The 12,060-nt window shown below is 35.9% G+C and overlaps 1 protein-coding gene across 3 annotated transcripts in view; it reads left to right on the forward strand.

Annotated features, from left to right (window-relative positions):
- xirp2b (xin actin binding repeat containing 2b) overlaps positions 1-12,060 on the forward strand; it is a 50,951-nt gene that overhangs the window by 20,029 nt on the left and 18,862 nt on the right. For 2 of the 3 annotated variants that reach the window (XM_066688634.1, XM_066688635.1), the window contains one exon: positions 1,700-1,841. In XM_066688634.1, coding sequence (XP_066544731.1) covers positions 1,700-1,841 — 142 coding nt within the window. Of the gene's footprint in view, positions 1-1,699; positions 1,842-8,415; positions 8,567-12,060 lie in introns of those variants that run through there. The other variant, XM_066688636.1, reaches the window with a different exon arrangement.

A 12,060-nucleotide genomic window follows, 5' to 3' on the forward strand; every position in this document is an offset into this window, starting at 1 on the left:
TAGTGTGTTTGATTGTTTCATTTTGTCTACAAAAGAGGAACGAGAGCCCTTATACAAATAAATAATGGTTTTGTAAATAGACACATCAGTATGAGTTGCTATATTTGTGGGAAATGGTGTTTAGAGTAATTTGGATTAGTCTGCAGATTTTATTTTCCTTCATTCAAAATTGAATCTATTTCTCTGTCAGCAATCAGCTGGCCTTATAGTCTCTGGTATTCTAGGGAGATTTTGTGCCTTGGTGGATTTCCTAGGTGATTTTTGTAATGTAGACATGACATGACTCCCTTTGTAATTTGAAACTCAGATTCATAAAAATGTTATATGCTGTGCTAAAGCTCAAAAAGAAAACATGGACATAAAAGACAAAAACAACTGCTGGAGTATTTATTTCTTATTTGAAGGCCAAGGTGCATTCTCCCTTGTTTGAGGAAAAGTTTGCTGTGCACTGAAAAAAAAAAAATACTCTGGTGACTTTTAACATTGGTTTGCTTTAAAATGAATAATGTAATATTACCTACAAGAGTGATTTAATTGAAGCCTTCATGGAAGATCACAGTATTGCTCTGAAGTATATTGTAGAGACCAAACAAGCTTTTAGGGAAATCTGGCAAAACAATCAATTGATGCCGAGGGAGCTTATGTGTCTGAAGAGAGCTTTTGTTGTTGTTTCTTCGGTGATTGAGGATAAGCTTTTCTTGGTTGAATTCGTCAAAACAAAGATGAAATGAGAGGTTTTAGTTTACTTTCTTTTCTATGAAAGAGCTTGTCTTGTGAATTTCTTTTCAACAAAACTAATCCCGTGTAGACGCTCTAGGGGACTAGCCTTTGGGAAGAAATTTGATTTGCAAATAATGTTAGGTGCAAAACAAAGGTAGCTTTCAACCCCACAGGACTGACATGCAAAGGTAAATAAAGCACTGCAACTACTTCAGTGGCATACATCTCTAATCACCAATTCAGAAGTGGGGCTTTTGCTAAGTCCATGTTATACATTTTAAGGAGAGCATAAAAAGAAAGGAGCAAAATTAATATCAGATTTATTAAAACCAAATGTCAGTGCTATGTAGTCAATAAATACAGTGCATTTCACTGAGAAATGCACTGACAAGTTCTATGAATTTATTAAAGTGCTATACATAGAAATTGTAAGTTGGAAATATCTAAAAGGTAATGAGTTATTTTTTACTTTATTTTTAATCACATCATTAAAATAGGATTTGTCTATATGTAGAAGATTTTACTGTTAAACACAATGAAGTGTTTGAGTGCTTGACATCCAGAATTTAAAATAGTGCAAATGGGTTACACAAGCTGTAGATTGTGGCTAGTGTGCTGCATTATGCAGATTGCACTTGTTTAGCCGGAAGTAGATAATAGTTAAAAGAAACTTTCAGTGCAACTCAGCTTTCCGTATTACATGCAAGGTCATCTTTGTTTGACTAGTGAAGTCCGGACTGCTGTGCACCGGAAAGGCAGTCAGCAGACGACCTCGCTTGCAACTACGTGCACTTCCATATGTTGTGAAATGTGAAATGGCAGCTACTATTGATTTTACAGCTTCTTCATTTTGCTGTTTAATGAAAATGCAGAATTAGCTTGCAAATGCTGGGAGGTGGCTTGAGAGGTCACTCCCACAGAGGAAAACCACAGGTGTTTCCTCCTGATAACTCTTTACATCCCCTTTTGCCTTCACCAGGAAGTAAGAGCAGAGAAAGGTACACATTCCCCTGCATCAAAGAAAGAACTTGGGAGCCAAGGTAGCTTTGCGATGGAGCAGAAAGACCACCAATCAGCTGAGGACAGAATGTCCCTAAAACCAAGCCTGGGCACCAGTGAATGTAAGGATAAATACATCTCTTGAATATTCTGCTGCTTTTCTATCATGTGTATGTGTGTGTGTGTGTGTGTGTGTGTGTGTGTGTGTGTGTGGTCCTTATTCTGTTTCCTCTGAGCACCAAACAACACGTTACACGATCTACTGAATCAGATTAAACAGCTTAATGGTGCACTGAAAGAATGTTGCTTTCATTTACTAAACTAAATACAAAGTTTAGAAATATGCACTGATGATAGAGATATTTTTGTTGTTGGTTGTTATTGTGCGTATTTTACAAAACTGTTACTGCAAAAAAGCCTACAAAGATATGGAGGTTGAAAAAAAGGCTAGCAAAACATTTTTAGTGCATCTTGTCAGTATTTTCCAGAAGCACTGCACTACACAGTTCTCAGCATTGAGTAAAATAAACAAATACATACATAAAAAGCTTTTTAAATATGTACTTTTATTTATGAGTTGCTAATAGTAGCAAGCAATTTAACAACACTTGAAAATCAAAGATACTGGGGATAGTATTTGATTAATAACACATTCTGACAGATTCCCCAAGCCGATTCCTTTGAATAATTATTAATGTGTTGGGTGGAGAACCTCTCTTCTCTGTGTACTCTGACGTAGCATATTTTGCTTTTTTTCAATATAGTACATCTCCTTTTAGTACCTTTCGTATCTTCAACACTAGAAAATGTGGAGGGGGGATCTGCATGTTTCTTTATTTGGGGCATTTGATTTCCCGGTTTCAATGGACCTTTGTTCTGACTAAATAACATTTGCAAAACAGCTAATTTGGGTAGACACAACGGTCACAATTGTAAAGGTTGGGTTTGGGCACAGTGCACTGGTGGGAGGTTATGCTTTCAGCTGAACCAAAACCTTTCTACATGGATGTACTATTCATTGATCAGCCTCTAAAACACGACTTTCTAAATCTTTATGTAGTAAATTATATAACAGAACACATAACCAAACTGCCTGTTTTGTTTTACTATATGCTTTGAAGCTTCAAACTGGAAATGAATTTCCATAAACTCAGGCTGTGTGTCCCAGATGATATCAGTGGTGTATAGTCCTGGGATGTCATTTTCAGTGCCAAAATACTCTTTTGGGAATTTGTTTTTCCTGGAAACACACAATGACATCATGCAAATGAAAGGAAATGTGTGGGTTTACATTTAAATTAGCTGAGTTTAATGCCAAATGCAATATCAAAGTGTGATTTTTGTACAAAATCTCTGAAATGTACACGCTCAAAATATATCTTCAAACAATATGTCACCATAGCCTTATGACATGTTGTTCAAAGTCAATGCAGTTTGGCCGCATGATAGTAAACTGTATCTGACCTATTCCTTTCGAGTTGTTATTGTACTGTTACATAGGGAAGTAGCACAAGATAATGAGCATCTTTATGACATCTATGTTCCATTGAGAAAATAGGTGTGTCTTTCATTTCATATTGCCCTTATCACTGGCAAGCGAAATAAACATCCTAATGGGCCCTTTTATGTCAGCCACAAATAAGTATTTTCATAAGCATTACATCCAAACATTTACATGCATCACCATTTTACAAGAAAATAATCTGCAATGGAAACTAGTAAAATGTGCACCTGTTTTAGGGAAAGAAAGAAAAGCCCCCTCATGTATGTCACATTAAATACAATAATTAATTGTGATTACAGAGCACATTTCTGAAATTGGTAACGATAAACAATGTAATATGACTTTCTGAAAATCTACTTTTAGGCATCAAACTATATTGTCTGGTTTTCGAATACACAGACTTAAATACTTCCCAGGATTAATCCAAAATGACAAATGAAATATGTTCCATAATGGACGGTTGCTTAGTTTGAATATAACAATGCATTAATATCAGTATAATCTCACTGAAGTAATAATATTTAAATCTAATTTGCTATTATAGTACAAGTCTGTCAGTTTTTCCTCAGGATAGCGTATTACTGAATAAGCCCTTTAAGTTCATTGTAGCGATATTCAATATCCAGAGTTTTACTTTCAGTATTTACTCAAAGAGTAGTATGCTAAAATGGGGGTGGGGATGTTGATCATTACATTAAAAAAAATAAAAATGGTCTTTGAAGCTTTGCTAACATACTTACTAGATGCAAATGTGTTATTTGTTATTCAATTCTGGGGCTGCTTCCAGCAACAGAACAGCTCTAGTGAGTGCAGAAAATTCACAAATTCTGTATACTTATGTTAATAGCCCAAGGATCAGTATGTCTGTAGCTGCCCTAACCTTCTGATTGATCAATATGGAAACCACACACGATCTGCTACCTGTTTGCAAAAGCTTTATCTTTAGCATAAGACCAACCAAGCTGATGGGGCCATTAAGACCATTTTATTCGTCCTGTTGCCTTTAAAATCTAGTCAAGCTAGAATGATGCTACTGAATCAGCACCCACAGCATGACTTATACACCCACATATCTCTGAATAAAGAAGGGACTATTTTCAGTCCTGTATCTAATTGTACTTAATTTAGCTCTGTGTAGTCTGGCCCTGCTGTTGTGTCGAGCTTTGGGGATTGCACGAAGACTACTACTGATGTCTGTACCTGAATGTAATCCTTCCTGGGAGGAAAGCCAGACCTGGCTGGTAAAATCCCCCAGAAAGTTAAATACTTTCTTCAAATTTGTTAGAAGCGGCAGGGTTAGTGATCAACCTCTGATTCCTGGCACCGAAATCAGCTCTGGACTAACAGATGCTGTTATCTTCAGAGGCAGGGTTTGAAACAGGGTTTAATTCCCAGCTGAGAAATGTTATATTTAATTACTAAGGAATTATCAGTGCTTCACAGATTTCAAACAAGACGGCAACTAGCCTTTGTTAAGCACAATTAAATAAAGAGGAGCCGTGGTCTTGATAATACTTCTCATATATAGGCTTGGCACTTGGCATATGTACATTTGGAAGTGCGTTCAGTCCTAATTTTTTTCTGAATTCCTCTGCTGAATGATCTGCTGGTTTTGAACTATATCTACATATCATTTATTTGTACAGTTATATACTAACCAGATGAAAATGACTTACTTATAATAATAGTAATAATAATTAGTATAAGTATAATAATATATATTCAGATTAAACAACTACAATATTTTTGTAAAACTAAATTGTCTTGAGACTTGAGACGTGAGTTGTTTATTTGCATTTTTGAAGATAAGGGGGTTTGAGGTTAGCAGCATGGTTTTAACTGCTTATCTCAGTAAAAGGTGTCTGACATTTCAATGTGTAGAAGTAGTAAAGCAGAAGTAAAAGTTGTTGGTCCCTTTTATTAGCTAGAATCAATTGGGTTATTTTTCTTTCTTGATTTTTACGTAAGGCGGCATTCCCTCAATACATTATATTTCCATAAGTGCACTAACTCAAAGGAAAGAGCTGGAAAGGAGATAAAGTGGTGTAGGACAGGCACTGGTGAAGCAGAAAGCTTGTGATTCTGCTCTTGAGAAGAGTTTCAGATCCTACACATCTCCCAGGAGAAAATATACCTTGAACTTATTTAAATGTTAAAGTGTAATGAACCTGAACCTCAAAATGCTGCTTATAGATATTAAAATCTTCCAGTGCCAGTGCTCTGCCTTCAGTCATCTTAGTTTAGATTTCAGGAGCTTGATAGATTCATAAACTTTCATAAATAACCCCCAAATCTTCTATGTATATTTAATTAGTTTGTAATTGTTTTTTCATCCATCTGTCGTTTCACATACATCTCTATGTCATGACAGTGTTATCCCTTGAGTGGTAAAGGCCTAATACATTTACTTTATCAGTGATACTAAAAGATAAGCAATTCAAAACAAAAAACAACTATTCACTCAAAACAACAATTTAACATATTTTTATCAGATGCCATGAACAAGGGCCCTTCCTGATTCTCAACCTTATCTCAATCTATTCTGTGATTAGACAGTTCAGGCACACGGCATCAAGGATGGCTCACAGCCAACAGAAAAAAACAAAATAACACGTAACTATGCTGTAAAGGCACGGTTAGGTTTTCATTGCTTAAAAGCTGAAAGTAATTCTTCAAAGCCAGAACTGTTATGCTAAATGTTTCATGGTGGCATTATGTTATTATTGTTAGCCCAGGAAGTGTAAACTAATTAATTCATATCATGGTATGTATTGCTTTGTTTTTGTTTGATTTTACATTCCTTTCACTGCACACTAAAACCGCAATTCTCAATTATAAATACACTACTTAAAAAAAGGAGTTGTATGCCCTAGCCATGAAAGACCATGGAAATAATACTGATGGCATAATTAAGAGTAAAAGTATCCTGCCGAGAAAAACAAGCATTAAAGGATAATAGATTCTAGTCTGAGATCTAATTTGGAGCAAAGCGTAGACGGCAGAAGTATTAAAGCTATATCTAAGAACAGTGTGAATAAAAGCAGAATAAAACAAACAAAGGGTCCTAATATGGGTTCACTCTCCTATAAAAATGAATATATTAAAAGCATATATTTACAGTAACTATTTCTCTGTATGCCCATGTCATCTCCACCTCTATCTCTTCTGTGAAGTTCCCTGGAAGCAGTAAGGAAATATAGGCCCATATAATATTTGTATATGTTTATTGACTATATATCTTCCCTGTCAATAACAAATTGCATGTTTTAGTTCCATCAATTTGGTATCCACTATTTGTAGTCAACTGTCAACTGATTTACTTATATGGAGTGGCAGTCCAAAGTTCAAGCCTGTTTTAACTCAGTTCAATCAACTGGTATCCTTACAGTTTTCTCTAGGCTGAATCAGTATTCAACAAACACAGAAAATATATTAATAAAGTATAGTGAAATTAACAATATTTATTCAAATAAATGGACCCCTAAATAAGGTTGTCTCAAGTGAAACATGAATATTTTCAGTTACACCTGCCAGCTATACCAATCCACATTGTAGAAACAAATCTGTTTACATGGTAGTATTGTAAGGGTGGATTTCAAATCATTTCTGATAAGTGTGGTTAACATAATTTCAGAAGTGGTGCTTAAGAAAATGACCTTGAAGCTGTTTAACTGGTGACATTGTTGTGTTGTGTTGAACTGTGGAAGACCAGCAGACAGTTTACTGTTCAGCAGTTAGGTCAAGTAGACACCATGCATGATCTTGGTGGGCAAACATTGTGAAAGCACCTGTCTTATGCATCATTAGTTCATTACATTTTGTGCGAGTGGTCTGTCTCTCTCTCACAGCTGACTAATTTCTCACCGTTGACATGTGTTCTGTAATATTTAAAGGCTCTGTTTATCTTATGCAAGTCACTTTTAATCTTAACGGGCAAGAAGGCAGATCTGACAGGTTGTGTTTATGGGTGATGATAGGGTAGTTTACCTTCCTTTCCAGCCGTGCATACATTAGTGCCATGTCGCAAGGACGGTAAAGGATGAACTCCAATCTGTTATTTAATTCATGAATAAAACAGAATCAAAACGTTTTCAGTTTCAGGACATGCCAGACATACCACATACACTGAGGAATCCCAAACCAACTTTGATACCCTGATCCCTCTTAGAATTCGTTGCTGTATCATCTGATGAATTTCAGTGGTTGTGTTATCATCAACATAGCTAATACAACGACACTGCACAGGTATGATCTCCAACGATATGTAGTTTAACATGTTACAAACAATCAGTTAACCATTCATTAGACCTACCTTGTGAGTCATGTTTTCTATCTGAGAGTGAGTGCGGTATTTTGGGCCACAAAGACAACAGGACAGAAACAGAATGTTGCGTGTTTATTCCTGACGCTCGGTGACATACGGGAGCTATCAGTTTCACATAGAGTAGACAGTGGTGCTCTAATGCTTTGGGTGACATGTCTGGAAACCACACTTTGCTTTAGGCTGCTGGGGATACCAGAGGTGTCAGTCTGGCGCCTAATAATATATATATGGAAGTATCCGAAAATCTTCTACCCATGTTAATTGTTAGCACCTTTCAAGCTCTGTTTCTCCCCTTAGCATTATTAAATTAACCATGCATGCACATTGTATGATTTGGAAAGCTTTCTCACTGATTATCGCAGGTATTTGTGTTTTCGTTTTTTAGGAATTCAAAATGTTTCTATATCCTCTTTATTTCAGTCCTATGTACATAAAAATAAAACTCTTCCGATAATGTAATATTATTCTATTAGTAAAATGTTTAATTCAATTAAAATAAAAACTTTTATTTAATCATAGACAGCATAATCCAATTAATTAATAAATAGTGCTGAACAAAACAACAACAATAAATAACGTTAAACACATCCTTTTTTAAGGTAATTCATATTAAACTTAATATTCAATCCTTAATATTATACTTAATGTATTCATTAAACAATAAATGTAACAATAATAATAATATGGCAGTTTTATGAGAAATAGGAGTTCCAAAAGTATTCCAACAGGAAGTCTTTACCAGTAGATATCTGCAACATGATGTGACCGCCACATAGGCCTCACCTTCTAAAAAAAGATGCCAAGGTTCAGCTTTTACAAGGGTCTAAAATAAAATCAGCTGTCACTGTCTAGTTGGTCAGAGAGAGTAAGCAGACAAGGCTGGAGCTGGTCTCCAACCCAAGTGGGAATTCGCTCTTTCGGTGCACATAAAACAATTCCTGCCGGTTGACGATTGGGAAGTCGTATGTGGGATACTACCATTTTTTTAATTTGATAAACACTGTGATCAAATTCAAGGGGTGAGTACTTTTACTGAGGATGGACATTTACTGTTTTTGTTTATTCTGTGCTACTGTAGGTTTAATTAATTAATTAATTAATTAATTAATTAATTAATCGTTTTTTGGTTTGTTTTTAAGACTATTCTGAAATTCATAAATGTAATTGAGTTTCTTGGATTTTGTTTTATATTTAATTGTGAATGTAAAATGATATCTGGTGTTCATGTGAAATGGATTTACCAGAAAGACTAAAGACTTTAAACCATAGATCTAGCTGATTTACACATGCCTTTAAAAAGACTGCTGGGACTGCCAGTTTGCACTGTAACTGATGTGATTTTATCTGAGTTTGGGGATTTCCCTATTTGAAAGGGATGACAAGTATATCTCTAGGAACTTTAAATAAAATACCCATGATCTCATCCATGCAGTCTATACTTGAATTTAATTGTGGAACTCAAACAATGATGTACAGTACATGACATCACAGGTTGTGTCTGTAGAGTGTGTGTATGTCACTGCATTTAGGAAATAGTAGGGAACCAGAGATCAGTAAAGTTTAGGACACAGACTCAGTTTTCTTCATGTGTTTGCTTTCCTGCAAAATTGTATTAGTTTCTTTTCATTTTGATCATTAGATGAAGACACAGTGGTTTCCTTTCATGTTCAGGTAGGCTGTGAGGGACTGTGATCTCCTCCAGCAAATATTACACAAGCTATGCTTTGTAAGAGTACATATCTTTTTATTTGATTTTATTGTATTCTGTTTAACAGCTGTGATAAGTGCTTTGTAACACATATATCCTACCTTTGGTACATTGGGGGAAGAAACTCAGAGACATGACACACTCACTCACTGATCAGCTTGGATCCTTTCTTGTAACACTCGGTGAAGTCTTGGTATTGCTGTTGTCTCATTGGGTTGTTCTGATGGTACTAATTAAATGTACTACATGGAGTAGGTTAGTGATTGGCTACGAGTCAAGCTGGTGGTCTGGTTTCATTCCCGTTCACTAGGCACTAAATACAGGATAAGGTGGAGCTTGGCAGGGATTTAAAAACCTCTTGTTTTACTAGAGGAAGCGCCACTGAAGACTTTGCCCAAGATGTACGTGACACCTACTGGTGAAGTTTAGGGAATGGAAGTCTCCACTCCTCCTGATAGATCCACATGGTTATCTGGGTTTTTATAACTGCTACCCTACTACTGCTGCTACAGCACCTACAGAAATCTTGCCACCAGTTGTCACAGCTGCCACTCTTTATTTTTAAAGCTCACTCAAATGTTCTAAGAATGGTCTGTGTTTTAAACATAACAGACGTAGAGAAAACAGGGGGAAAAATTGTCTGATAAGGTTATCATTCAAATGAATTATGTTCTGCCATGTAGTTTGTCATACATAGCAAACAGTTGCAGCTACACATCATTATTTTTAATAACTGAATCTCCTAATAACCTCATTTGTCTGCTATATCTGATAAGTGGCAATACCTCACTGGAACAGACTTGTTTTTTGTTTTTTATGTTTTCTGTTTGAAATGTAAAAAAGCCAAAACCCATAACTCACTAAATAATTTAAAATCGACAAAGGTCTGTTCTTAATGGGCTGTTGCAATGCACTCCTTGGCCTGTAATGGCATGAGCCTTTACTAAGTAAATTCTTGTTGTTCCAGATTTCCCTCGCTAATGATTTCCTGCAACAAGCTGAGGCTGTCATGTAGTTTTCCTCTCCTTTTATCTGAAGCCAGTGTTAGACTTTGGGTCAATAAAGACTGCTCAGCTCAGTGGAGCTCGTGGTTTCAATTTATGTACACCAGAGACTGCAGCACACTCCATCACGCTGATGATACCCTTGTTTCTAATGCCACCAGTCATGTGAGAGATTGAGAGAGCAAGTGTACATCATTGCCCCAGTTGCACCAGTTGAACATTATGTCTTCATCCTAAGGGCAGAAAGCATACCCTGATTGTATGCTTACAAAGAGAAAACATTGCTGAGTGACCTCCACTACATCATTGTGCATGTACTGATGTTTAAATATCAAGCTACCCTGAGAATAGGCCAGTCCATAATTATTACCCCAGTGTTCACAAACAAGAACAAAATTGCTAAAAGTCGCAAAATTCAAGATTTAAAAGTGTCTGTCAAGGAAAATGATTGTTATTGATAACACGTTTTAAAAAGAAATAAACATACAGGTACTGTTAAATCTGAACTTGTATTCTTTCTTCCAGTTCTTAGCCATGCTTCACTCACCGGGAAGGTAATATGATTCTATGGGCAAACAGTTTAAAAAAAGAGTTGATTTATTTTTTAACCTCAGTCGGCGCCGCAATTACTTCACTTTCCCGTTATGTGAGCTCTTGACTCACTACAACTTGACATGTGATATCCAGGGATTGTAGTTACACATTTTTTGGCATCAAAATGTCAGTCTCTGTGATGAAGCTTCCTGTCCACTAGAGTCACTGACCCCATAAAATAAATGAGTATAGTATCTCCCTTTTAGTTCAACAGTTAAAAATTTACATTACCCCAGGTGTTAAATACTTGACCTGTCTTTAAAAAATGAACTGGGAAGATCCCCATTTATTTTAGGAGGTTGCTGTGCTAGTCATACATCTCACGGCAACAGGGCGATAGGTTTACACCAGCATTCTAACCATAGCTAGGAATCTATAATTGGTGAGTAAAGGGAACATAGCTGCATCACATGGCATTAAATTGCTAGTCTTCTGTCAAGCACCAATGTGGATTTGTAATAGAACAGAATTTAGTAACACTGCGCAATGCTTTTCTCTTTTTTTAAGTATAACTCAGCATGTCTAGAAAGGAACAGCGAGATGAATTCAAACTGGAAGTTCACTGGGAAAGTGAGACTGTGTGCTAGATCAATGCCCACATTTCTCCCAGTTCTCCCCAAAGGATTCTCGACATAATTATGAAGCTGTCAACAAAGCTGTTTCAGCCTCATCATTTCAAATAATTGGAGTGATTGTGTTGATGACAGTATTGTATTATGTTAACACTTTCTTGGTTCCTTTTACAAAGGCATTGTGTGTTGTTCATACAAATCAATCAATCAACCAACCAATCAATAAAATGTGCAGTAAAAGTGCAGTTTAAAATACCTTTCCTAATCACTTTATGCATACATTGCAATTCTCCTTTTAAATAGATGTCACAATTACTTGAAAATAATGTTTGCATTTATATTAGCAGACTGTGCTAAACATGTGATAAGTCACACTGTATAGCAAAAGGTAAAAGCAAAAGCAGGAGGGGGTGGAAGGAGCAGGGAGTTTCTATATGATTAATACCAATATTTTTTCCTAAAAAAAGTATTTTTAACAGACAATGTAAACTTATATCTCATGTGGCCTTGGATTTAATTAGAGCTTAATGTTTTGTATTAAAACTGTAAATGTTATATCCCTGTGTATTGATTTCCCAAGACTCAGCAGGCATTTTATTCTTGTGTGTAGAAAAATACTTTTCATATATATATAT

Source organism: Amia ocellicauda, chromosome 16, assembly GCF_036373705.1.
Source record: "Amia ocellicauda isolate fAmiCal2 chromosome 16, fAmiCal2.hap1, whole genome shotgun sequence".
Lineage (NCBI taxonomy): Eukaryota > Metazoa > Chordata > Actinopteri > Amiiformes > Amiidae > Amia > Amia ocellicauda.